This window comes from Pipistrellus hanaki, assembly GCF_964339955.1.
Source record: "Pipistrellus hanaki genome assembly, chromosome: 2".
Classification (NCBI taxonomy): Eukaryota; Metazoa; Chordata; class Mammalia; order Chiroptera; family Vespertilionidae; genus Pipistrellus; species Pipistrellus hanaki.
Genome location: NC_140504.1, coordinates 6,678,970 through 6,706,861, shown reverse-complemented (window position 1 = coordinate 6,706,861; position 27,892 = coordinate 6,678,970). Strand labels below are relative to the sequence as shown.

The window sequence follows — 27,892 nt, the reverse complement described above, 5'->3', positions numbered from 1 at the left end:
GAGAGGTGAAAGTTCTCGCACCCCATGGCAGGGTCTTCATTGCCCTGTGCTCACCAGAATCAACATGCGAAAGCAGCATGGTTTGGAGGCGCCCGGCATATCTCCGAGGCCAATAATGCGAACACAAGTTTAAACTGGTTTGGCTCAGTGGATAGAGTGTAGGCCTGCGGACTAAAAGGTCACAGGTTCCATTCTGGTCAAGGGCATGTACCTTGGTTGTGGGCACATCTCCAGTGGGGGATGTGCAAGGGGCAGCTCTGATCGATGTTTCTCTCTCATCGTTGTTTGTAGTTCTCTGTCCCTCTCTGCAAAAAATCAATTAAATATTTTTTTTTTTAAAGGACCAACACCAAAAAGGTGCACACACTGCATGCAGCACCCGCCATGGCCTGCAGGCGGCTTTTCGCAGGGTTCCAGATTGTGCAAAGCACCTGTCCCTCCCCCAGGCCCGTCCTCCCCACCGCCACCCCACTCTATGCACCCCACCCCAACACCACCAGCACCCCACCCACACTCCACCCCACCCCACCCCAAGAGCCCTGGGGGCCCCGCCCCACCGGCCAGACCTCCTCCCTGCGGCTTCGCCCACGTCAGCTGAAGGCAGTATAAGAGGAGGTCCTACTCTTAGCTCAGCAGCCACAGTCTCCCTGCTGATCTCCCTCCCAGGCCTCTGCTCCCAGCTCAGGGACCTCAGCTCCACCAAGATGCAGTACGATGTGCGCGGTGGCATCTCGGCCACTAAGCCCGCCACGGCGGAGATCCAGGCCATCGCTGACAAGGTAGGCGAACCAGAGCCTCCCCGCAGCACAGGGGAGCCACGCTGGGGCACTGGAAGGACCCTGGGCCTGGGCTCTGGGCTCTGAGAGACCAGGCTTAGAGGGAAGGTCCACCCCTTCCCTAGGGCGGTTCTCAGCAGTTCCCGGGGAATCAATCAGAGACAGAGAGAGAGAGAGAGAGAGAGAGGAGCCAGGGCAGGTGGGTTGGAAGGTAGCAGTCCGTGAACCCGGGGAAGAGATCCTACACGTCTACCCTTATTCTAGTGCTCCTTGTGTACGTTTGAAGTCATCCCCAAATAAATGTTAAAAAAGAAAAGAACCAGAAACCAGGCTGGGAGGCAGAGGCAGAGCCTGGCTCAGACCCTGGGCAGCGCTGGACTCCGGTGCCTCTGTGTTCTCCTCTGGAAAGTGGGCATCCCTGGGTGCCTTCCCCGGAGGTTCTGGGGGAGGGAAGGGGAGACGGTGGGGCAACGGGAAGGGAAGAGGGTGAGGACACAACAAGGGGAGACAGTGGGGCCACGGGATGGGGAGATGGTGAAGCAACGGGAAGGGGAGAGGGTGGGGCCCCGGGAAGGCTCAGGTTCGGAGGAGACACAAAGTCAAACAAACCTGTTTCTTCCCTCACCTCATACTACCCCTCCCCAACCCCAAATCCTTTGCTCTGGTGGTTCAGACCATCCAACCACAGTAAAGCTTGGTGAATGAGGCCCATGGGACAGAAAATGGGGAATCTGTAGAGACTGCCGGGCGAGCCAGCGTGGGCGAGGTTCTGTCCCAGGGCTCCCGAGCCCAGCCTCTCCTGCGGTTGGGTTGCCCAGGCCTAAGGTATTCCTCACTTGCTGCATGAACTTTGAATGTGCATCAGCTCGCTCAGGAGAGAGGGGTCGCTGTCTCCTTAATGTGGTGATGGTCCCTTGAGAGTGACAAGTAAGAGGGCAGTCCCATCCCGCTGGGAGGCAGTCCTGGAGGGCGGGCTTTGCCTGTGGCTCCCAGAGGACAGGGCAGGGACATCTTGCTGTCTCCCCTGTGTACACTGACTCCTCCCCAAGCTCTCTGGGCTGCAGGAGAGAACAGAGGCCAGAGAGGGAGCCCTGGCCAGAAGGATGTCAGAGTCCCTAATTCTGGCTCCGCCTCCTCGAGTAGCACCCACCAGTCCCGACCTTGGCCTTTCCTGGCCCTCTGCTGTCTCCTGGCCCCTGGAGGACTAGTAATGGGCAACTTCCTAACCATCCCCAGGCCTTCCGTGCTCCCCTTCGCCCCAGCACAGCCCACCGTTCCCCGGCCACCAGTAAACCAGTGACCCGCCACCACAGGCAGGGCCTGGAGGCTGCCACGTGCCCAGTCCCAGCGCCCACATTTGGGTTGTCTCACCATTCCTTGCCTTCCTGCCTCCACTCCTGAAACAGGCCAGGAGGGAGGCGATTCCTTCCCAGACTCCCCTGTGGCTTTGTGCGTGTCACTCCTCCCGAGGCTTGTCCATCATCTGCAGGGTCAGATCCCTGCAGACCAAACATGGCGCCTTGCAGGACAGGTAAGCACTGAGACAGCTGGGCCTGCAGTGAGAACCCAGCCGGCCACATGCAGAGGGCAGAGAAGCGGCAGGAGGGGCCTGCCTTCTCCCTTCCTGACCCTCCCTCCTGTCCTTAGCTGCTGACTCCATTTCCCCTCCTTTCTTATCCCTGGTTAGGGCCCCTCCCTGAAGGTGCAGGGCAGCCATGAAGCCTTTGTGCCGTTGGCCTATGACTCAATGGCATGTCATGAGAGTCATCCCCGTGGGCTCCCAAAGCTCATCAAGCTGAGTTAACGAAAGTCCTCTAACTTTCCACACCGCGTCCAGTCACTCCAGCCAAGTCAGCATGCCCCAGTGCCTACCAGTAGTCTGGGGAGCAGCCAGAGACCTTGCAACCAGCTTTGATTTTACTGTGAGAAAAACCAATCAACCATCCTGTAGAGCAGTGTTTCCCAAACTTCTCTCATGATGAGAATCACCTGGTGGAGTTGTTAAAACACAGATTCCTGAATCCCAACTAAGAAGTGCTAAACTAGAATTTTTGAGAACATATAGGTAAAAGTGCATACCTAACTTAGTGCTCTGTATATAACATCTGTGTTAGAGCACTAGTTAAGTATACAATTTTACCTATATGTTCCCAAAAATTCTAGTTTAGCACTTCTTAGTTGGGATTCAGGAATCTGTGTTTTAACAACTCCACCAGGTGATTCTCATCATGAGAGAAGGTTGGGAAACACTGTTGTAGAGGGCCACCTGGGAAGGCACCTGGGCATTCTTTTAACTGTTACCAGCTGAGACAGAGACTGGCAGAGCCAAGGCTCCGATGCACATTTGCCCGAGATGGCAGGAAGTGTAATTAGCTTGGCCTTCATATCAGCCCAGGTGTCTGCAGGGGCGGGATTAGATATGTAAATCCAGGTATGCTAGGGCCTACTTAAGAATGCCAATAAGTTGTGATAACTTCCTGGTTTGGGGGGGGATAAAATAAATGCAATGGGAGGGGTCATCGCCTTACTGCCTCTCCAGCAGATGGGATGGCGGCCCACCCAGCTCCCAACTTAAAATCTATCTCTGTGTCTTCTCTCTTTATTTCTATTATTTTTCAATCCCTGGCCGCCTCCACTTAGAACCCGTTTGTTCATCTCTCTTTCCGTGTGGGACTCGGAAAAGGGACATCCCCTCCTTGTCTAGCCTCGCACCAACCTGCTCTCTCCTGCCTCCATGAAGATACTCGGTTAATAAGAGGCCAAGATCCCAAGAGACGGGATTGAACCCCAAGTTTGGTTACTGTTTGAGACTCAGATCAGGATCAGCATCTGCCCAAAGGCATGGCGTCCTCAGGAAATGACCTAACAATGCAGGAAGCACCTCTACCTGCAAAGCACTCTCTCTGCTGCCTCATCTGCTTCAAAAGCACTTGGGCACAGCGTCAGGGCCCAGGAGGGGGAAGTTAAGAGAGTTCGGGCACATCTAGAAGATGGAAGGTTGAATCTACAATTAAAATTAACTTTAGTTTAAAATTCTAAACTTTTACGTTTTTCATTTTAAAAGGGTCATTAAAAAATTATTTAGCAGTGTTCAAATGAGTTGTTTGGGTCTTAAGTAAAAAAGAAAAGCTGGTCCTGGGCTGAACCCCCAAACCGGCAGCGCTGAGCCCCAAGTTATGGGCCAGACCCTGGGGACCCAGGCTCGGGCAGGGGGAGACGGGGCTGTGAGGTAGAGTCCTGGGAGCGCGGCGAAAGGCCGAGCCCCCGGAGTCGCGCACACTGTGCGCAGAGGACAGTCTGTTGACTCTGATCCTGGACTCCCCTAGTGGGAGGGAGAAAGAAAGCTCCAGACTGGAGGAACGCGACGAGGAGCAGGAGCCCCTGCCGGACACCGGCCAGCCGGGCGCCAGCAAGGAGCCGGGCGACGGGGCCCCCAGCGGGGGGGGTGCCCCTGAGCCTTCGACCGCTGAGCGCGGGCAACAGAGCCAAGGCCGGGGGCTGCTTCCTGGGCGGCGCCGACCCCGGCAACAGGCTGGAGCAGCGCGAGAGCCCGCGGAGAACAAAGGGGTGCCACAGGCCAACCTGCTGAGCTCCCAGGACAAGGAGGAAGAAACCAAAGAAGTTCTCAATGTGAAGAAATCAAGTGAGAGCAAATGATAGTAAAATTACTTAAGAAAGAATACAAAGAAGATCTTGAAAAATCAAAGACTAAGTCAGAACTCAACGCACCACCCAACATTGCAACATAAATGCGTTGTTTTTTTTTTAAAAAAAAGAAGAAAAAAAAAAGAGAAAAAAGGGACAGAATGTTGGAACAGCGGCGACCAGGCCTAGAGTGGCCAGACACAAGGCAGTGGCAGCTGGGCCTGGAGCAGCAGTGGCCAGGCCCCAGAGCAGCAGCAGCCAGAACAAGAGCATCAACGGCCAGCACTGGAGCAGCCAGACCTGGGGCAGTGGCAGCCAGGCCTGAGGCAGAGGCGGCCAAGCCCAGGGTGGCCAGTCCAGGAACACCCAGACACGGAGTGGCCGGGCCCGGAGAAGCCGGGCCCAGAGCAGCCGGGTTGGGAGCAGCCAGGCCCAGAACAGCAGTAGCCAAGCACGGAGCATCCAGGCTGGGAGCAGCCAGGCCCGGAACAGCTCGCTCCTCGCCTGTCCCTGCCCACGGCTGCCTCTCAGACATGGCTGGAAACTTTTGGGGGAACTTGAGGGTCTGCTGAATCAAGTGATGAAGGCTTAGATCTGGATGTGTTGAGTTAGTATAGCACTGGGGTGTTGATCTGTGAGTGCCTTGGGTAGGGCCTGGATGAGGCTGGTTGACCTATTTGGAAATGTCTTTTGTGTGAAGTGTATCATTGGGCATGTGGAGGTATTATTGATATGAGAAAATGCTAAGTAACTGATTTACTATCTGAAAAGGGATTTACTATCGGGGGAAAGGGAGGGAGGAAGAGAATGAACATAAACTGTGCACCTATGGATGAGGACAATGGGGGATGGGGAGGGGGCAGAGGGCGGGGTGGGAACCTGGTGGAGGGGGAAGAAATGAGGAACCTTTGTAATAATATGAACAATAAAGATTGATTAAAAAAAAAAAAGAAAAAGAAAAAGAAAAGCTGGTATAAACAAGTAGGCAGTGTCATAATGATGAAGTTATAAAAACTTCCCACACCTAGAAAAGAAAGGACAAGTGAGATGCTGAAATCATACCTTTGAAACTGGGTAGAATTAAGGAATTGTTTGCTGCACTTTACCATTAGCACGAACAGTCACAAAGCGTGTCAAACTCGCTGGTGGGCCACATGCCTTGTGCCAGCCACGAGTTTGACATGCTTGGTCCTGCATTGAGGAATGATCTGTAAAGGGCGGGCCTTAGAGGTCAGTTGGTAATATTCCCTGTCAGTCACTCATGTAGGACCGGTTTCCCCTCTCTCCTGCCCCCTAGGTGAAGTCCCAGCTGGAGGAGAAGGTAAAGAAGAAGTACCCCACTTTCAAGGCCACGGAATACAAGAGCCAGGTGGTCGCGGGGACGAAGTACTTCATTAAGGTGGAGTGTCCGCTACTGGGGAGCTCATGCAGACGTGGGGGGAGGGAGGACCTATCGGGGCCAGGACAGGGGTGTTTAAGGGGATTCCTGTAACCCTGGCTGTTGTGGCTCAACGGTTAGAGCGTCAGCCTGCACGCCTAAGGGCCTCAGGTTTGATTCCCGGTCAAGGGCTGGTACCTGGGTTGCCTGGCCTCAGTTGGGATGCATGCAGGATGTGTCTCTCTCACATCGATCTCTCTCTAAAAATCAATACAATACAAATGTTTTTAAACGAATAAAATAAATGAGTGTGCATGTACTCCATGGAGGAGAGGACTGAGCCTTTCAGGTAACTGAGGGCTCTGAGGAGCGAATGTAGCGTGCCCAGGGTGCTGGTGGGGGTGCTGGGTGTCCACTGCACCCGAAGGAGGAAGATGAGAATGTCCCCACCCTAGCTGCTGATGCCCTGAAGGGACCCGGCCTCCAGGCTCTCAGGCCCTTTGTCACACAGCCCACCAGGCACGGGGACTTGGGTCAGAGGCAGCACCTGCCTCCCTCACTCGCCTCTGTCTTCCCAGGTTCAAGTTGAAGATGATGACTTCGTGCATATCAGCGTGTACGAGAGTCTCCCTCAGGAAAACAAGGCCTTGGCCCTGAGCAACTATCAGATCAACAAGACCAAGCAGGACGAGCTGACCTACTTCTAGTTCTGGATCTTGAACTCAACCTTCGCCACGTGGTTCTCTGCCACGTGGTAACGTGCTGGGGTCCTAAATGAGTGGTGTCTCTGTGCTCCTCTGGGCCAACCTGGAGTCTCTGCTTCTGACTGTAATAGCGTGTTTTTCCTCCCAATGATCTTAACGGAATTGCTTTCCAAGAGTGCTTAGCTGATCTCTAACTAAATACATTTTTACGTTTTTGCAAAATTCCTTTGTCGTGGATATTTTTTTCTTCATTTGAAACCATAACCACCATACAGACGTGTTTACAAAGGTCTTTCATGGCCACGCGCCAGCCTGAGCCAGCTGAGGAGGAGAGCCCAGCGGGGTTGCCCCAGGTCCCAGCAAGTGGGTGGTAGACCCAGGGCCCCAGGAGTCTGTTCCAGCTACAGCTCTGCACCCCACTGCCTGGACTCTGCACTCTGTCTCCAGGCCTGGGTTGCCCCTCATAAGTAAAAGGATTCGAGTAAACCCGATTCTTGACCATGAGTTAGACATGTGCTCAGACAGTCACACTGTGTTTCCGTAGCAGCAGTCACAGGACGGGACAAAGGGTTGCGCACACAGCTGCCCTGAGCACTGGCGGCCTGGGAGGCTGCGCGGTGTCTGCTCCAAGCCGGAGCATCTGGGAGGGCCTGCCCGTTTCAACCAGAGTCCTGCCCACCTGTGCAGTCAGTACCTGGTTGGTTTGCTCCGTATTTATGTGAAATAGAATTAAAGAGTGCCCCTGACAGCATAGGGTTAAGAACAGTTGGGTGAGATTTCTTTCTAATTTCTTTATCGATTAAGGTATTACATATTTGTCCTCACCCCCTCATTCCCATCCCCCATCCATCCCCACTTGTGCCTCAAACCACTATTGTCCTTGACCACTGGTTAGGCTCATATGTATGCACCCAAGTCCTTTGGTTGATCTCTCCCCTTCATCCCCACCCTCCCCTACACTACCTCTGAGGTCTGGCAGTCTGATCCATGCCTCCTTGTCTCTGGGTCTGTTCTTTTTTTTTTTTTTTTTTTTTTTAATAAATCTTTATTGCTCAGATTATTACAATTGTTTTTCCTGGATCTGTTCTTGTTCATCAGTCTATGTTGTTCATCCTTTCCCCTAGATGAGTGAGATCATGTGATACTGGAAATACACTTATAGTAACCAAAAATGAGACAAGCGATAATGGTTATGAGTTTGGTGAGATTTCTGTGTGGCTCACGGTTTAGATAGAATACAATGAGTGGCCAGATTATTATGATCTCTGAATGCATAATAATCTGGCCACTCTGTGTATATCCTATATAATAAAAGACAAATATGAAAATTGTCCCCTTTAACTGGAGTTTGACCAGCAGGCAGGCCACCCAACCCCTCATGTCCCCTCCCCCTGGCCAGGCTGGCCGGCCCCCACCCATGCACGAATTCATGCACTGAACACACACTCAGTGGCCAGATTACTATGACCACCCCATTAGTACTTCGTTAGTCCACCTTTTGCCTTCAAAACTGCGGTGATTCTTCTTGGCATTGACTCCACAAGATGTCGAAAGGTGGTGTGAGGAGTCTGACACAGTGCCTGATGAGTAGCACTGTCTAGTTCTGTGAGATTTGATGGTTGTGGAACCAGCTGCCTGATGGCTCTTTTAACTTTGTCCCACAAATGCTCTATTGGATGGAGATCTGGTGATTGTGGGGGCCACCTAAGCAAGGTAAAGTCTCCCAGGGCTGTGGTTTATTATGGCAAACGGACACACAGCAAACAGCACAGGAAACGGTCATATAGAGTGAGTCCAGGAGACACCGGGAGGAGGCTTCCAGAATCCTCTCCAGGTGAAGTCACACAGGCCACACTTACCTCCCCAGCACGGAGCTCTGACAGCACCTGTAAGGTGTCGAAATGGAGAACACAGGACGCACAATGGAGAAAGACCCACTTCCTTTACATTAGTGAGTAAAGGATAGTTAACATTTACAGTAAGTAGAGATGAATTGTGGGCAACACCATAACTGGTGCCAGTGTGGTTATGCCTCCGAGGGGTTTGGAAAAGAAATTCACGCTGACTTATCAGAGGTATCTTTCCTAGGTGCATAAGAACAATGGGCAGGGCTTGCTTAAGGTAAAGATTGAACTTTTCTTTTTTCTTTAAATATATTTTTATTTATTTTTTACAGAGAGGAAGGGAGAGAGAGCGAGGTAGAAACGTCGATGAGGGAGAAACATCGACCAGCTGCCTCCTTCAAACCCCCTACCGGGTACATGCCCTTGACCGGAATCGAACCTGGGACCTTTCAGTCTGCAGACCAACGCTCTACCTCTGAGCCAAACCGGTTTCGGCAAAAGATTGATCTTCACCAGGAAACAATGGGCGTGGGATGTGATTGCCCGCATGACCTGCAAACTAGGAATTTATTATTGAATCACCTTTGTGGTTACTGTCAGGCTCACCCAGCGCCCAGAGCTTGTCCGGTCTGCTGTGTAGCCCCTTTTTCATTCACACATTCATTCATTCCGTCATTCATTCATTCTGTCATTCATTCATGACTGAATTGTAGGGGTCTCTCCTTCCCCTCCACACCTGGCCTCCCATCCTTCCTGGAATTACAAACCAGGCTCTTCCCTGGCAGGTACCAGAAAAGCTTACCTCTCCCACTTTCCTGCTCATGGGCCACTCCCATTGGGGTTCCGCACTGAGCCCTACAGAAGGCAAGGCTGGGCCTGCTCCTGCAGTCAGCACCCAGGGGCGGGAGAGGCCCAGCATCCCCTGAGGTGCAGCCCTGGAGTGCGGGAGGGGTGCAGCCGGAATGCTGCTCCCACTCCAACCTGAGGCCCTGGCAGGCATCTCCTCACTGGACTCCTTTGTGCCTCCTCTGCTCACACACATCAGCCCTTCACCGAGTCCCTGGGTCACACGCTGGTGACACCCGGAGTGGCTGGTGCAAGCTGGCTGCTGGGTCAGGTCTCACAGATGAGGAGTGCAGAGCAGTCCAAGGCACAGGGGAGTGAGGCCAGGCAGGGCCCGGTCCCGGACTCCAGGATGCCCTGGCGGTCTGTCCCCCAGCTACTTCCGGAGCACAGACTTCTCTCCCTCCTGCTCTTGGGGACGCTCAGGTCCGGCTCCCACTCACCTCTGGTCTCTCCCACCGGAACCTGCCCTGCCGGCAGTGGCAGCGGAGTTCGGAGTTCGTAGCTTCCAGAGCTAAGGCCCAGGATGTGGGTCTGCAGCTTCAAAGGGGAGGAGGACAGATCATAGGAAGATGGGAGAGCAGAAGTGTGGTGGCCAGCTGTCTGCCTGCCACGCAGGCGAGCCTCACATTTAAAAAGAAATGACCTCTGACCTTTGCTCTCTTTCTGGACCAGGCTCCCTACCACATGATTTTAATGGAATCATCGTATTTTTTGTCTCTCTCCCCTCTCCTCTCCCCTTCCCCCCGCCGCTTTATTTTAGAGAGAGGAAGGGAGAGGGAGAGCAAGAGAGGAACATGGATCAGTTGTCTACAGTTTAGGGCCCCATGGGGACATGGAACACGAAGTTGAACTCACGACCCTTTGGTGCACAGGGGAAAGCTACTAACGACTGAGCCACACCGGCCAGGGTCGTACCTATATGCTATGAAGGGAGAGGTGAAAGGTCTCCCCACCCCAATGGCAGGGTCTTCATTGCCCTGTGCTCACCAGAATCAACATGGGAAAGCAGCATGGTTTGGAGGCGCCCGGCATATCTTTGAGGCCAATAATACGAACACCAGTTTAAACCGGTTTGGCTTAGTGGATAGAGTGTTGGCCTGCGGACTGAAAGGTCACAGGTTCCATTCTGGTCAAGGGCATGTACCTTGGTTGTGGGCACATCTCCAGTGGGGGCTGTGCAAGGGGCAGCTCTGATCGATGTTTCTCTCTCATCGTTGTTTCTAGTTCTCTGTCCCTCTCTGTAAAAAATCAATTAAATTTTTTTTTTAAGACCAACACCAAACAGGTGCACACACTGCATGCAGCACACGCCATGGCCCGCAGGTGGCTTTTTGCGGGGTTCCAGATTGTGCAAAGCACCTGTCCCTCCCCCAGGTTCGTCCCCCCTCCCCCATCCCACTCGATGCACCCCACCCGGACCCCACCAGCACCCCACCCATACTCCACCCTACCCCACCCCCAAGTGGCCCGGGGGCCCCGCCGGCCAGACCTCCTCCTCCCTGCGGCTCCGCCCACGTCAGCTGAAGGCAGTTTAAAAGGAGGCCCTACTCTCAGCTCAGCAGCCATTGTCTCCCTGTGTCTCCCTGCTGATCTCCCTCCCAGGCCTCTGCTCCCAGCTCAGGGCCCTCAGCTCCACCAAGATGCAGTGCAATGCACTCGGTGGCACCTCGGCCACTAAGCCCGCCACGGCGGAGATCCAGGCCATCGCTGACAAGGTAGGAGGACCAGGGCCGCCCAGCAGCACAGGGGCAGCCCCGCTGGGGCACTGGAAGGACCCTGGGCCTGGGCTCTGGGCTCTGCGAGACCAGGCTTAGAGGGAAGGGCCAGGTGTGGGTCCTTGGGCGGTTCCGGGAGAAATCAATCAGAGAGAGAGAGGGAGAGAGGGAGGGAGGGAGGGAAGAGATCCTACACGTCGACCCATCCTTATTCTAGTGCTCCTTGTGTACCTTTGAAGTCATCCCCAAATAAATGTTAAAAAAGAAAAAGAAAAGAAAAAGAACCAGAAACCAGGCTGGGAGGCAGAGGCAGAGCCTGGCTCAGATCCTGGGCAGCGCTGGACTCCGGTTTCTCCGTGTTCTCCTCTGGAAAGTGGGCATCCCTGGGTGCCTTCCCCGGAGGTTCTGGGGGAGCGAAGGGGAGACCGAGGGGCCACAGGACAGGGAGAAGGTGGGGCCACGGGAAGTGGAGCCCGTGGGGCAACAGGAAGGGGAGACGGTGGGGCCACGGGAAGGGGAGCCCGTGGGGCAACAGGAAGGGGAGCCCGTGGGGCAATAGGAAGGGGAGAGGGTGGGGCCTGGGGAAGGCTCAGGTTCGGAGGTGACACAAAGTCAAACAAACCTGTTTCTTCCCTGACCTCATAGTACCCCTCCCTGATCCCAACTCCTTAGCTCAGGTGGTTCAGACCATCCGACCACAGTAACGCGTGGTGAATCAGGCCCATGGGACTTTGAAAATGAGGAATCTGTAGAGACTGCCAGGCGAGCCAGCGTGGGCGAGGTTCCTCTCCCTCAGCTCCCGAGCCCAACCTCTCCTGCTGTTCAGTTTCCCGGGCCCAAGGGATTCCTCACTTGCTGCGTGAACTTTGAATGTGCATCAGCTCACTCGGGAGAGAAGGGTCGCTGTCTCCTTAATGTGGTGATGGTCCCTTGAGAGTGACAAGTAAGACGGCAGTCCCATCCCCGCTGGGAGGCAGTTCTGGAGGGCGGGCTTTGCCTGTGGCTCCCAGAGGACAGGGCAGGCACATCTTGCTGCCTCCCCTGTGTACACTGACTCCTCCCCAAGCTCTCTGGGCTGCAGGAGAGGAGAACAGAGGCCAGAGAGGGAGCCCTGGCCAGAAGGATGTCAGAGTCCCTAATTCTGGCTCAGCCTCCTCCAGTAGCACCCACCAGTCCCCACCTTGGCCTTTCCTGGCCCTCTGCGGTCTCCTGGCCCCTGGAGGGTTAGTGACGGGCAACTTCCTAACCATCCCCAGGCCTTCCGTGCTCCCCTTCGCCCCAGCACAGCCCACCGTTCCCCGGCCACCAGTAAACCAGTGACCCGCCACCACAGGCAGGGCCTGGAGGCTGCCACGTGCCCAGTCCCAGCGCCCACATTTGGGTTGTCTCCCCATTCCTTGCCTTCCTGCCTCCACTCCTGAAACAGGCCAATTCCTTCCCAGTCTGATTCCTTCCCAGACTCCCCTGTGTGCGTGTCACTCCTCCCGAGGCTTGTCCATCATCTGCAGGGTCAGATCCCTGCAGACCAAACATGGCGCCTTGCAGGACAGGTAAGCACTGAGACAGCTGGGCCTGCAGTGAGAACCCAGCCGGCCACATGCAGAGGGCAGAGAAGCGGCAGGAGGGGCCTGCCTTCTCCCTTCCTGACCCTCCCTCCTGTCCTTAGCTGCTGACTCCATTTCCCCTCCTTTCTTATCCCTGGTTAGGGCCCCTCCCTGAAGGTGCAGGGCAGCCATGAAGCCTTTGTGCTGTTAGCCAGTGACTCACTGGCATGTCATGAGAGTCATCCCCATGGGCTCCCACAGCTCATCAAGCTGAGTTAACGAAAGTCCTCTAACTTTCCTCACCGCGTCCAGTCACTCCAGCCAAGTCAGCATGCCCCAGTGCCTACCAGTAGTCTGGAGAGCAGCCAGAGACCTTGCAACCAGCTTTGATTTTACTGTAAGAAAATCAAACCAACCACCCTGTAGAGGGCCTCCTGGGAAGGCACCTGGGCATTCTTTTAACTGTTACCAGCTGAGACAGAGACTGGCAGAGCCAAGGCTCCGATGCACATTTGCCCGAGATGGTGGGAAGTGTAATCAGCTTGGCCTTCATAACAACCCAGGTGTGCGCAGGGGCGGGTCTAGATATGTAAATCCAGGCATCCTAGAGCCTACTTAAGAATGCCAATAAGTTGTGATAACTTCCTGGTATGGGGGTATAAAATAAATGTCCTGGGAGGATTGTAGTCTTCCCGCCTCTCCAGCAGACAGGATGGCGGCCCACCCAGCTCCCAACTTAAAATCTATCTCTGTGTCTTCTCTATTTCTAATATTTTTCAATCCCTGGCCGCCTCCACTTAGATCCAATTCGCTCCTCTCTCTTTCCGTGTGGGACTCGGAAAAGGGAGATCCCCGCCATGTCTGGCCCCGCACCAACCTGCTCTCTCCTGCCTCCATGAAGATACTCGGTTAATAAGAGGCCAAGATCCCGGGGGACAGGATTGAACCCCAAGTTTGATTCCTGTCTGAGACTCTGATCAGGATCAACATCTGCCCAAAGGCATGGCGTCCTCAGGAAATGACCTATCAATGCAGGAAGCACCTCTACCTGCAAAGCACTCTCTCTGCTGCCTCATCTGCTTCAAAAGCACTGGGCACAGCCTCAGGGCCCAGGAGGGGGAAGTTAAGAGTTCGGGCACTTCTATAACATGGAAGGTTAAATCTAAAATTAAAATTAACTTTAGTTTAAAATTGTAAACTTTTACGTTTTTCATTTTAAAAGCGTCATTAAAAATTACATAACATTGTTCAAATGAGTTGTTTGGGTTTTAAATAAAAAAGAAAAGCAGGGCCGAAACAGGTTTGGCTCAGAGGTAGAGCGTCAGTCTGCGGACTGAAGGGTCCTAGGTTCGATTCTGGTCAAGGGCATGTACATTGGTTGCGGGCACAACCCCGGTAGGGGGTGTGCAAGAGGCAGCTGGTCGATGTTTCTCTCTCATCGATTTTTCTAGCTCTCTATCCCTCTCCCTTCCTCTCTCTAAGAAAAATCAATAAAATATTTTTTTAATAAAAAAAGAAAAGAAAAAAGAAAAGCAGGGTATGAACTTGTAGGCAGTGTAGCAATGATGAAGTTATAAAAACTTACTGCGCCTAGAAAAGAAAGGGCAAGTGAGATGCTGAAATCATACCTTTGGAACTGGGTTAAATTAAGGAATTGTTTGCTGCACTTTACCATTAGTCACAAGCATGTCATACTCGCTGTTGGGCCACATGCCTTGTGCCGGCCACGAGTTTGACATGCTTGGTCCTGCATTGAGGAATGATCTGTAAAGGGTGGGCCTTAGAGGTCAGTTAGTAACATTCCCTGTCAGTCACTCATGCAGGACCGGTTTCCCCTCTCTCCTGCCCCCTAGGTGAAGTCCCAGCTGGAGGAGAAGGTAAAGAAGAAGTACCCCACTTTCAAGGCCACGGAGTACATGAGCCAGCTGGTCCAGGGGACTAACTACTTCATCAAGGTGGAGTGTCCGCTACTGGGGAGCTCATGCAGACCTGGGGGGAGGGAGGACCTATAAGGGCCAGGACAGGGGTGCTTAAGGGGGTTCCTGTAGCCCTGGCTGGTGTGGCACAACGGATAGGGCATCAGCCTGCACACCTAAGGGCCTCAGGTTTGATTCCTGGTCAAGGGCTGGTACCTGGGTTGCAGGTTTGATCCCTAGCCTCAGTTGGGATGCATATAGGATGTGTCTCTCTCACATCGATGTCTCTCTCCCTCTCTCTTTCTCTCTAAAAATTAATACAAATGTTTTTTTTTTTATTTTTTTATTTTTTTAAATCAGTCTTTATTGTTCATATTATTACAAAGGTTCCTCATTTCTTCCCCCCTCCACCAGGTTCCCACCCCACCCTCTGCCCCCTCCCCATCCCCCATTGTCCTCATCCATAGGTGCACAGTTTATGTTCAGTCTCTTCCTCCCTCCCTTTCCCCGATAGTAAATCCCTTTTCAGATAGTAAATCTGTTACTTAGCATTTTCTCATATCAATAATACCTCCACATGCCCAAGGATACACTTCACACAAAAGACATTTTCAAATAGGTCAACCAGCCTCATCCAGGCCCCACCCAAGGCACTCACAGATCAACACCCCAGCGCTATACTAACTCAACACATCCAGATCTAAGCCTTCATCACTTGATTCAGCAGACCCTCAAGTTCCCGCAAAAGTTTCCAGCCATGTCTGAGAGGCAGCCGTGGGCAGGGACAGGCGAGGAGCGAGCTGTTTCGGGCCTGGCTGCTCCGGGCCTGGCCTCTGTTGCTCTGGTTCGTTCCACAACCAGCTGCTCCGGGTCTGGTCACTGCCGCTCCCGACCTAGTTGCTCTGGACTTGGCTGTTGCTGCTACAGGCCTGGACGCACCCGACCCGGCTGCTCTGGGCCCGGTTGCTCCGGTCCCGGCCGCTCCGGGCCTGGCCGCTCCCAGCCTGTCAGCCGCTGATCCGGGCCTCGCTGCTCCCAGCCTGGCAGCCACTGCTCCTGGCCTGGCCGCACCAGACCCGGCTGCTCCGGGCCTGGCCGCTCCCAGCCTGGCAGCTGCTGCTCCGGGCCTGGCCGCTCCCAGCCTGGCAGCCGCTGCTCCTGGCCTGGCCGCACAAGACCCGGCTGCTCCGGGCCTGGCCGCTCCCAGCCTGGCAGCTGCTGCTCCGGGCCTGGCCGCACCAGACCCGGCTGCTCCGGGCCTGGCCGCTCCCAGCCTGGCAGTCGATGCTCCGGGCCTGGCCGCACAAGACCGGGCTGCTCCGGGCCTGGCCGCTCCCAGCCTGGCAGCTGCTGCTCCGAGCCTGGCCGCTCCCAGCCTGGCAGCCGCTGCTCCTGGCCTGGCCGCACCAGACCCGGCTGCTCCGGGCCTGGCCGCTCCCAGCCTGGCAGCCGCTGCTCCGGGCCTGGCCGCACCAGACCCAGCTGCTCCGGGCCTGGCCGCTCCCAGCCTGGCAGCCGCTGCTCCGGGCCTGGCCGCACCAGTCCCGGCTGCTCCGGGCCTGGCCGCTCCCAGCCTGGCAGTCGCTGCTCCGGGCCTGGCCGCACCAGACCCGGCTGCTCCGGGCCTGGCCGCTCCCAGCCTGGCAGCTGTTGCTCTGGGCCTGGCCGCTCCCAGCCTGGCAGCCGCTGCTCCGGGCCTGGCCGCACCAGACCCGGCTGCTCCGGGCCTGGCTGCTCCCACCCTGGCAGCTGCTGCTCCTGGCCTGGCCGCACCAGACCCGGCTGCTCCGGGCCTGGCCGCTCCCAGCCTAGCAGTCGCTGCTCCGGACCTGGCCGCACCAGACCCGGCTGCTCCGGGCCTGGCCGCTCCCAGCCTGGCAGCTGCTGCTCCGGGCCTGGCCGCACCAGACCCGGCTGCTCCGGGCCTGGCCGCTCCCAGCCTGGCAGTCGCTGCTCCGGGCCTGGCCACACCAGACCCGGCTGCTCCGGGCCTGGCCGCTCCCAGCCTGGCAGCTGTTGCTCTGGGCCTGGCCGCTCCCAGCCTTGCAGCCGCTGCTCCGGGCCTGGCCACACCAGACCCGGCTGCTCCGGACCTGGCTGCTCCCAGCCTGGCAGCTGCTGCTCCGGGCCTGGCCGCTCCCAGCCTGGCCGCCGCTGCTCCGGGCCTGGCCGCACCCGACCCGGCTGCTCCGAGCCTGGCCGCTCCCAGCCTGGATGCTCCGTGCTTGGCTACTGCTGTTCTGGGCCTGGCTGCTCCCAACCCGGCTGCTCTGGACCGGGCTTCTCCGGGCCCGGCCACTCCGTGTCTGGGTGTTCCTGGACTGGCCACCCTGGGCTTGGCCGCCTCTGCCTCAGGCCTGGCTGCCACTGCCCCAGGTCTGGCTGCTCCAGTGCTGGCCGTTGATGCTCTTGTTCTGGCTGCTGCTGCTCTGGGGCCTGGCCACTGCTGCTCCAGGCCCAGCTGTCACTGCCTTGTGTCTGGCCACTCTAGGCCTGGTCGCCGCTGTTCCAACATTCTGTCCCTTTTTTCTCTTTTTTTTTTTCTTCTTTTTTTTTAAAAAAAAACAACGCATTTATGTTGCAATGTTGGCTGGTGCGTTGAGTTCTGACTTAGTCTTTGATTTTTCAAGATCTTCTTTGTATTCTTTCTTAAGTAATTTTACTATCATTTGCTCTCACTTGATTTCTTCACATTGAGAACTTCTTTGGTTTCTTCCTCCTTGTCCTGGGAGCTCAGCAGGTTGGCTTGTGGCACCCCTTTGTTCTCCGCGGGCTCCCACGCTGCTCCAGCCTGTTGCCGGGGTTGGCGCAGCCCAGGAAGCAGCCCCCGTCCTTGGCTCCGTTGCCAGCGCTCAGCAGTCGAAGGCTCAGGGGCACCCCCCCCCCTGGGGGCCCCGTCGCCCGGCTCCTTGCTGGCGCCCGGCTGGCCGGTGTCCGGCAGGGGCTCCTGCTCCTCGTGGCGTTCCTCCAGTCTGGAGCTTTCTTTCTCCCTCCCACTAGGGGAGTCCAGGATCAGAGTCAACAGACTGTCCTCTGCGCACAGTGTGCGCGACTCCGGGGGCTCGGCCTTTCGCCGCGCTCCCAGGACTCCACCTCACAGCTCCGTCTCCCCCTGCCCGAGCCTGGGTCCCCAGGGACTGGCCCAGACCTGGAGTTCTGGGCGGTCTGGACTGAGGCTCAGAGCTGCCGCCGGAGGCTTTGTTTCTTCCGGCTAGGGTAATCCAGCATCAGAGTCAACATTCAGTCCTCTGCGCGCCATGTGCGCGCGACTCCGGGGGCCCCGCATTTCGCCGTCCCCCGGGATTGTCTCCCCCTGCCGGAGCCTGGGTCCCCAGGGTCTGGCACATAACTTGGGGCTCAGCGCTGCCGGTTCGGGGGTTCAGCCCAGGCTGGGGATTCTATTTCCTTCCTGCTAGGGAACGCCAGGCAGCACCCAGCCCTCTCCTCCTCTCCGGCTGCGACCTCTCCGCGCGCGCGTGCGTGCGAGCGCGCAGCATGTCTCCGTACCTTAGGCTTTTTTTCAGCTCCTCTGATTTTCCTTCTGGTTTTCTCCCTCCTTCCTATTGTAGAGTTTTCAGTCAGTCGACTACCTGTAGCTCTGGGCAATGTCCACTCTACATTTTAGTTGTATTCCCTTGAAATTGTTGTGAGCTGCTGCGGCTAGGTGTATACCCGAGCAGCCATCTTGGATCCTCCAATACAAATATTTTTAAACGAATAAAATAAATGAGTGTGCATGCACTCCATTGAGGAGAGCACTGAGCCTATCTGGCAACTGAGGGCTCTGAGGAGCGAATGTAGCGTGCTCAGGGTGCTGGTGGGGGTGCTGGGTGTCCACTGCACCCGAAGGAGGAAGATGAGAATGTCCCCACCCTAGCTGCTGATGCCCTGAAGGGACCTGGCCTCCAGGCTCTCAGGCCCTTTGTCACGCAGCCCTCCAGGCACGGAGACTTGGGGGTCAGAGGTAGCACCTGCCCCCCTCACTCGACTCTCTCTTCCCAGGTTCAAGTTGCAGATGATGACTTCGTGCACATCCGCGTGTATGAGAGTCTCCCTCAGGAAAACAAGGCCTTGGCCCTGCACGACTATCAGACCAACAAGACCAAGCAGGACGAGCTGACCTACTTCTAGTTCTGGATCTTGAACTCAACCTTCGCAACGTGGTTCTCTGCCACGTGGTCGCGTGCCGGGGTCCTAAATGAGCGGCGTCTCTGCGCTCCTCTGCGCCAATCTGGAGTCTCTGCTTCTGACTCTAATAGCGTGATTTTCCTCCCAATCAATGATCTTAACGGAATTGCTTTCCAAGAGGGCTTAAGTGATCTCTAAATAAATACATTTTTAAGTTTTTGCAAATTTCCTTTGTCGTGAATTTTTTTCTCTTCATCTGAAGCCATAACCACCATATTCACGACCACGTGCCAGCCTGAGCCAGCTGAGGAGGAGAGCCCAGCGGGGTTGCCCCAGGTCCCACCAAGTGGGTGGAAGACCCAGGGCCCCAGGTGTCTTTTCCAACTACAGCTCTGCACCCTGCTGCCTGGACTCTGCACTCTGTCTCCAGGCCTCGGTTGCCCCCCATCAGTAAAAGGATTCGAGTAAACCCGATTCTTGACCGTGAGTTTGACATGTGCTCAGTCACACTGTGTTTCCGTAGCAGCGGTCCCAGAGCATGGATTAAGGGTTGTGCACACCGGCTGCCCTGAGCACTGTTGGCCTGGGAGGCTGCGCGGCATCTGCTCAAAGCCGGAGCATCTGGGAGGGCCTGCCCGTTTCAACAGGAGTCCTGCCCACCCGTGCACTCAGTACCTGGTTGGTTTGCTCTGTATTTGTGTGAAATAGAATTAAAGAGGGCCCCTGACAGCATAGGGTTAATGACAGTTGGGTGAGATTTCTTTCTTTCTAATTTTATTGATTAAGGTATTACATATTTGTCCTCATCACCCCATTCCCATCCCTCATCCATCCCCACGCATGCCCCCATCCCCTTGTTGTCCTCGACCACTGGTTAGGCTCAAATGTATGCACTCAAGTCCTTTGGTTGATCTCTCCCCTTCATCCCCACCCTCCCCTACACTCCCTCTGAGGTCTGGCATCTGATCCATGCCTCCTCGTCTCTGGGTCTGTTGTTGTTCATCATTTCCCTAGATGAGTGAGATCATGTGATACTGGAAATACACTTACAAGAACTGAAAATGAGACAAGCAACATGCACAAATTCATGCACTGAACACACACTGAGTGGCCAGATTATTATGACCACCCCATCAGTACTTCGTTGGTCCACCTTTTTCCTTCAGTACTTCGGTGATTCTTCTTGGTATTAACTCCTCGAGATGTTGAAAGGTGATGTGAAGAATCTGACACAGTACCTGATGAATAGCCCTGTCCAGTCTGTGAGATTTGATGGTTGTGGAACCAGCTGCCTGATGGCTCTTTAAACTTGGTCCCACAAATGCTCAAATGATTGTAGGGGCCACCTAAGCAAGGTAAAGTCTCCCTCATGTTCTTGAACCACTCATGCACAATACAAGCACCGTGGCATGGCACATTGTCTTGTTGGAAGAAGCCATCTCCATTAGGATACACCATCCACATGACAGGATGAACTTGATCAATAATGATACTTAGGTATGGTATTCAGACATTGTTCCACACGAATTCAAGGGCTCAAATCATGCCACAAAAACATGCCCCAAACCATAACACTGCCCCCACCAGCTTGAAGGGTTGTACTCATGCATGTGGGGGGCATGCTTTCATGCTGTTTCTGCGAAATTCTCACTCTGCCATCTGCATGATGCAACTGGAAACGTGATTCATCGGACCACGTGACTTTTTTCCAATGCTCAACTGTCCAATCCCTGTGGTCCTGTGCGAATTGGACACGTTTTATCTTGGTGACTGCAGACAGCAAAGGTGTTGGAACAGGCCTTCGGCTTCCATATCCCATACGATGCCGTGTACGGCTAATTTGCCTAAAGGTCAGGTGGTCATAATAATCTGGCCACTCAGTGTGTGTTCCTGAGGGTTAGTGTCAGTCTGACATTCCTGAGCCCCTCTTGGCTCCCCTGGGGCATGTGAAGATTTGTGCCACAGTCAGGCTATCTGTTAGGGGTGATCAGGCTGGCAGGCAGAAGCAGTTAGGGCAATCAGGAAGGCAGGCAGGCAAGCAGTTGGGAGCCAGCACCCCTGTCTTAGGTCACCAGGAGCATGGAAGGGCGGGACGGTGAGCATGTGGAGCCTGGAGAGCAGCAGTGAGCAATCTCTGCATAGTGACCTGTGTGTGTCTGCTGAGAACCAATTCCAGCATGTAATTAATGACAAGAGTTTTTCCAAAGGGTGGGTGAAGCTTGGGGAGCTCAACAGGGTTGAGTCACATATAGTTTACCTAAGGGCTAAACGGCACTTCCCCCAAACCTGAATAGGATGGTTGTTAACTGCCAGACAGCGCAGGGCATTTTATTGCCGCTTTTGGCCAAATACCTGAACAAGCAGTAGGCTATTCCCCAAAGTGACAATCCCTGTAAACCCTTTGATACCATATCCTTTGAAGTGTATATTTCCACCTTGCCTTGGGACAAATTGTGTTTAATAAAAGCAGGGTCCTTGGTCAAGGAGTGTCTTCTGGCTCCTTCAGCTGGAAGCTCCTATGACCCCCAATGCCTTCCAAAAATATCTTTCATTCACGGACTCCTTCTTAATCATCTATGTGCAGCCCTTTCTCCAGAATGCTGAACCCTTTGTAAGGCTGGGGGAAAAGAACCCCGGCATGCATCCCCGACCCTCCATGAGCTGGAATAATAAAGCTTTCATGACACCCTCATGCATTGAACAGAAGACCGAACACAATTCCCACCTGGGGACTTTCTGGGACCGGCGGGGGAGATGGCATTCAGGGTGCTAAGCAGAGCTGACAGCCATGCCCTGCTCTGCCTGATTAGTGGGGGATTGTTAAATGGCTGTGGGTGGAGCCAGGGTGACGAGGCATCTGTGACAGGAAAGAGGTGACAGTTATAATTGCACAGCTCAGGTGCAAATGCCCTGGGCTATGCAGTTGAAGATACTTGGGTGTACTTCCTGTGAATTTCACCTCACTAAAAACAGCACCAGGCAGTAAGCCAGAGCCAGTCTGGGGGAACCCTTTGGCAGAGGATTTGGGGAACAAATGCTGGGCTTGAGCTCTTCCATCTGCCCACCAGGCCCAGCCTCTCCTCTGCCCACCCTGGGCTCTGGGTGCTGACCTGTAGGGACGCCCTTGCCCTTGGTTCCCCAGGGACCACCTGGGGTCTCCTGGCAGCGACCTCCCTTCTACAGGATGCCTTTTAGATTCTGGTATGTGGCCTGCCAGTTAGCCCTTCAGGCATAGCTTCCCTCCATGTCTTCCAAGGGGTGCTGACACCCCATCCGTTTTACTAAGCACTCCAGTCACTGGTCAGTGCCTTCTATTTCCCCAGCACCAAGAACGCAGCAATAAAGGGACCTGCCCACCCTTGAGAGTCACAGGCCCTAATTCTCCAGCTATCCATGCAGGGACACAGTCACAGGGCGGTCACAGTGGGTTTGAGAGGCAGAGTCGGTGCCTTTGTCATAAAGCCTGTTACTTAGAGATGACCTGAGGATTCATCTACAAAGATGTGGGAGGGTGTATAGTACCTGCTGGGTTAGTAGAACCAGAGCTGTCCCCACCCGGGTGTGAAGTAATTGGAACCCAGAAGGGGTAGTGACATCTGATCGATGACCAGGGCTTGTCCTCTGAATCTCGCAGGGATGGGCCAGGAAAGGGAGCCCCACCCTCCTGATCCGGGGTTTGGGTGGGGGGAAGTCTTGCAGAAACCCTGAGAGGGTAGGGCACCACAGTGGGTTGGCAGGGAGGGAACTGGGGCCACAGTGAGCAGGGCAGGGCAGGGCAGGGCAGCCCTTTCTTTAAGAGGGAGGTTTTGCTCAGCCTGCATTGCTCAGCATTTGAACATTGATCTATGAACCAGGAGGTCAGTTTGATTCTCGGTCAGGGCTCATGCCCAGGTTGCAGGCTCCATCCCCAGTGGTGGGGACATGCAGGAGGCAGCGAATCTATGATTCTCATCATTGGTGGTTCTATCTCTCTCCCTCTTCTTTCCCCTCTCCCTCTCTTTTCTGTGTGTGTCACACACACACACACACACACACACACTCACAACACACAAATACACTAGAGGCCCGGTGCATAAAATTCATGCACAGGGGTGTGTGTCCCTCAGCCCAGCCTGCACCCTCTCACAATCCAGGACTGCTGGCTCCCAACTGCTTGTCTGCCTGCCTTCCTGATTGCCCTAACTGCTTCTGCCTGCCAGCCTGATCACCCCTTAACCACTCCCCTGCCAGCCTGGTCACCCCTAACTGCCCTCTCTTGCAGGCTTGATCACTCCCAAATGCCTTCCCTTGCAGACCTGCCTGGTCCCTCCCACCTGGGGCCAGGATTTTTGACCACATGGGAGCAGCCATCTTGTGTGTTCGAGTGATGGTCAATCTGCATATTACTCTTTTATTAGATACAATATATATTTTTTAAAGAGGGGGATGTCGAGGGGAAAGCAGTGACCATGGTTTGTGACCACAATGTACGGATGATTAATAAAAGGGAATCCCGTGGAGAAGAATTACTCATGCTTCACCATGATTGCATGAAAATATTTATTTGTGGAGAATCATAAATCAACAGGAGCAGCACACAGACAGGCCTCTACAATGGTGAGCTGTTTTACATTTACACACACGGGCCCCCTCTCCCAGCGGGCAGGGCTGGTCACCGTGAGGCCGATGCAGCCACTGACTGAATCTCACAGAGATCGTCCCCTCACAGATGGGCCGGGGCCTGTGCTTCGCTCCCAGGCTGGCCACACCCCAAGCAGCCTCTGGATCCAAGCTCCTCGCCTGGGAGGCCCAGGGCAGCGTGGGCTGGGCTCCCAGTCACAGCTCCATCCTGCTGGGCCGGTTTTACAATCATTGATTGACATGCTGACCACAACTCCACATTAGCAGGTGCACAGCCAGAAGGTTAGAACATTCAAACCACCCCCGGTCCACACAGAGATGGAGATTCCTTTCCAGTTCCCTAAATGGTAACATCTGCACCTCCATCGCGAGGGCAGGGGCTGCAGTGGGGGCTCGGGTGGTGCCACGGGGAAGGGCTGGCCTTGCTCTCCAGAGGCCGACCTGCAGGCATGATGTCCTGCCATGGCGAGTGCCCCACAGGAAGGAGCTCCTGCCGAACGGGCTTCCCGCCACACGAAGATCAGAACCTGCCTGCCATGGCGGAGGGCTGGGACGGAGGCGGGGCGCAGGTTGGGGCTCCAGTCACCGTGACCACAGTGACGCTGTCAGAAGCCTCGCTGCAGCACAGACTCCACCGGGCTTGGACAGTGGAAATGGCTTTTAAAAGACCCGTCTCCTCTGCCAGCATCTAAAAAGACAACTCTAGGAAGAGCCTCCCGCTAATATAGCTTTAAAAATCCGCTAAGTCAGACCTCACAGTATTCACCAAGCTCTGTCTTACCAACAGAGTGAACACAATGTGGTGAGCTCAGATCCCGAATGAAAGGCAGGAATGTGGCTTGTAAGACATTGTATTTTAATCCGTTAGAGGAAACACTGTGTACTGAGAAGAAAGTGCAGATGCCCACAGGAAGACACATGCGCTACGAGAACCCCGAGCGGCGATGGGTGATGCTGGCAGGAGCCTGAGCACAATGGGGGGTGGGACACACGCAGGGCCCGTCCTGGGCATCACCACAGAATGCACAGCCTGGCTCCCATCGCGGGAGAGAGACTGACATACTGAAGAAACACCCCCAGAAGCAGAGCTGATGTTTGCCATCCACCAAGGGCGGCCCAGACCCTTCCCAGCCCATCACCCTCTCCCTCTGCACTCGCCGTGTCCCCCTGCTGGCACAGACTGTAAATGTGTGGCTCGATTCTGAAACCAGAATCTACACCTCCCTTGGCCAGGACAAGGGTCTCTGTAAAAACACAGGCTCTCATGTTGTTCTTCTCACCACAACACCTGCCGGGTACTCGATGCTGCACCCGCCACAAAGCGGCCGCCGGCAGCACACACCCCCCGACACTGCCACATGCGCCACCCTCGATCCCTGTGCTCAGGGGAGAACTGCCGGCAGCAGGGGGTCTCCTGGGGGAAAGACGTCCATCCAGACCAACGGGGCCACAGGTTAAGGCTTCCCTGGCTTCGGGCGATGGGCTGGCCTCCCAGAGCCACCTTCTCTAGGGCTCGGGGTCCTTCTGAGGGGCCACTCAGCTTGTACACCTGACGGGCTCCCTCCAGGGGCACAGGAGCTGGCTCTCCAGGGAGCCCTAACACAAGAGCCTCAGAGGATGATGGGAAGGGAACCCCAATGTGGCATCAAACGGGCAGGCTCCACCCCACTGCTCTGTTGGTGGGCACAATGGAGTCCAGGGCCGCCTAGCTCCCACCCAGACTCAGAGAGCGGACCTCACTCACAACGTCCCCATCTGCACATACTCCACTCTGCTCGGTCACAAACTCCCCTCCCTCCTCCCAGCCCGGGTAGGGACTGGCGGGGGCTCCAGAGAGAGGGGTGGGTGAAGGAGGTCCACGGGACTAGATGGCGGCAGAGAAGGAAGACAGATTCCTGGCTATTCTCCCAAGGAGTACAGTACAGTCACACGGTGTCTCTGACTCACACAGGTGTGGACCCGACACCCATTCAGGTAGCTGATCCCCTCCAAGGGCAGGAAGGACAAGGAGAGGGCGTGGCGGTGGCGGCCCAGCGGTCAGAACACGCTTCCCTCCTGTTGTGTACATGTCACCCGAGGAGTGAACACGGGTTCCCTGGATATCCCGTAATCCCAACACTGACACACCCTCCGCTTACTCAGAGCAGGTGCGCCCGGCCAGGCTCAGACCATTGGAAAACGGAACAAGTGTAAGAACAGGAAGACAAGCGAAGCATCGTTTCACAATCACTGACACATACTGCAAAAGGACCGCAGACGAACAGTCACCTCAGGGGACTTGGCAATGATTTGCGACTGATTCGAAGAGGGAATCATCGTCTGGAATTCCATCTGGAAGGTCTACAGGAGGAGGTTTGAAACACTGGAAAGTTTGAAATCTGCACTCTGACAACAATCTCCCACCTGAACATAAATTGCCATCAGTTTGCATGTGGCTAAGCTTTGCAAAGTAAAAACAAAAATCAATTCTAATTTGGACCCAATTTGTATCAAAAAGCACTGCCAGGAACCAAGGTTGGGAAATTCTACACGTGGCAGCCCAGGCCTCTGCCGCCAGCGCGGGGGAGCGTGAGCGTGTGGAGACGACCCAGACAGCAACAGGGGCCTGGGAATGCGGGGCCCGGCCTCCCACGGGAGCCCCGCACACTGCAGAGGCTCCCGGGCCCCCAAGTCCCTCCTCACAGTACAGACAGCCCAGCCCGTCTCCGTCTCCTCGTGGCCGGGGATCTCTGCCTGCTAGTGGTCAGGGCTGTATAGCCGATGGGCAAGCCTCCGGGACACCGGAGTCCGTGGTCCCGCAGAAGCTTTGGGAGGAACAGATCCCGTCATTCTCTGAAGCATGTGGGAAGTAAGAGAATGAGCCCTCACGTGGGGCCATGCCTCTGAAATAAAACCGAAGAGCATCCAGCCCGCTCTTCCCTTCAAGTTCCCGGCACACAAGCAACAAGCCCAGCACCCACACCTGCTTCCAGGCGGTTTCGCCATCTCCTGCAGGGCAGGCACACCTGGTCCCTTGCCCGGCCCTACACTGGCTCTCACTATTGAAATAAAAAAACCTTACCGTTGGCCTTTCTCCAGCCCTACTTGGCAGTGGCAGTATTTCCCATTAAATGTCCTGCACACACCCAGGGCCCTGGGTGGCAGGGGCTGGTCCCTGTGAGTGCCATCGGAGAGGCTGCCTCCCATCAGGCTGCGGGCCATCCTTCCTCCTCCTGGTCCTTTGGGCCCTGCAGGCGCCAGGAGGCCGGGCTATGCCCGGGGCTCAGAGGAGCCTGGTGCTGGGGACCAGGAGCCAGGGGCACGGCGCCCTGACCCTGTGCACGGCCATCGCGAGCACGACAGCGTGCGAGTTAGACATTCAGAAGTCACAGTGGGGAGGGAGACCGGGCCATGGTGCGGGAGTTCGACGGAGAGGGGCCGCTCTTCGTTCTCGGGCATTTTCTACAAACCGAAGGATGGACCGCCGAGGAGCCGTGCGGGCACAGGGGCTGGCCTCGGAGAGTTTGCTCTCCCAGGAGCCCACGGGGCCCCACACACTGTGTCTCCCCTCCAGGCTGTGGGCTCCAGGCTAGGGGGCAGGGTGTGGGCTCCAGGCAGGCCGAATCTTCAAGCCTAGGGTACCCCAAAACTCTGGAGAAGTGGAGCCAAGGCGGTCACGCTGGCAGTGGACACCTGGACTGGTGTCGGGGCCTAGGCCCAGCTCTGTGCCCGCACCTTTCCGCGTGCTATCTCCCTGGCGGGGCGCGCTCCTCACCAGCAGCCGGTGGCACACACGCAGTGCTCACACTGGTGTGTCACCCACTCGGTAAGCTTTCCAAAAGGAGCTCACGAGGCTTCTCCCGACCCCTCGGCCCAGCAACAGCCGTCCCTACACTGGCATCTCTGCACCTTGAGCAGCTGGTCCCTAAGGACACTCATGGGTCACAGGTCCCGCTGATACTCCTGAGATCTGAGGCCTCTAAACAAACAAACAAACAAACAAACAAACAATCAGCTAACTACAGTCCAACTCCTCCTGATCTTTTTTACATGGGATAAATGGGCAGGGCCAAGGTTTTGCTAACGTTGTTTTCCAAAGGTAAAAAGTCCAAGCAGCCGAAACGGGTTTGACTCAGTGGTAGAGCGTCGGTCTGCAGACTGAAAGGTCCTGGGTTCGATTCTGGTCAAGGGCATGTACCTTGGTTGCGGGCAGATCCCTGGTAGGGGGTGTGCAAGAGGCAGCTGGTCGATGTTTCTCTCTCATCGATGTTTCTAGCTCTCTATCTCTCTCCCTTCCTCCCTTTAAAAAATCAATAAAAAAATATTTAAAAAAAAAAAAAAAAGTCCAACCACACCGGGGGCTGTGAGCTGAAGTCTCTGGTTCGGTAGCCATTCTAGCATCTGGGGACTGGTTTTGGTATACACGTACTTGAAATTAACTCCTTTAATGTACACTTTAACTTATAAATCAGTTCAAAATACTCTGTTTCTGAGCCCCTTTCCTCCTGTCTTCCCCACCCCTGCCCTACAATCGGGCAGGATGTTTCTTGTGCATCCTCAGTAAAATAAAGAGCAGCCTGCAGATGTCATGTTTCAATGACACCACGTTTGTACCATGTGCACAAAGCAATGTAGCATCTTAAAAAGTGTCTGTTGGAGTTAAAGTCGCTTTTTAACGTCTTATAAATTCTGAGTTCTTCATATAAACGTGTATCACTCTCGAAATTGGAAAACAATTATAAAGAAACCAAATTTTAAATTAATTAAAAAAAAATTTTAAGTGAACATTCAGAAACC

The 27,892-nt window shown here is 55.1% G+C and overlaps 1 protein-coding gene across 1 annotated transcript; it reads left to right on the top strand.

Annotated features, from left to right (window-relative positions):
- The first annotated feature begins 596 nt into the window (after positions 1-596).
- LOC311617497 (uncharacterized protein) lies at positions 597-18,721 on the top strand. The gene is made up of 7 exons (XM_084873839.1): positions 597-779; positions 5,719-5,820; positions 6,378-6,505; positions 7,191-7,200; positions 10,735-10,908; positions 14,306-14,407; positions 18,371-18,721. The coding sequence occupies exons 1-7, from the start codon at positions 705-707 to the stop codon at positions 18,497-18,499; spliced, it is 720 nt and encodes a 239-aa protein (XP_084729965.1). The 5' UTR covers positions 597-704; the 3' UTR covers positions 18,500-18,721.
- The last annotated feature ends 9,171 nt before the right edge of the window (positions 18,722-27,892 follow it).

Coding starts and splice junctions, on each gene's coding strand:
- LOC311617497 (XM_084873839.1), top strand. CDS start 705: ATGCAGTACGATGTGCGCGGTGGCATCTCGGCCACTAAGCCCGCCACG. Junction 780..5,718: donor TCCAGGCCATCGCTGACAAG/GTAGGCGAACCA, acceptor CCTGCCCCCTAG/GTGAAGTCCCAGCTGGAGGA. Junction 10,909..14,305: donor TCCAGGCCATCGCTGACAAG/GTAGGAGGACCA, acceptor CCTGCCCCCTAG/GTGAAGTCCCAGCTGGAGGA.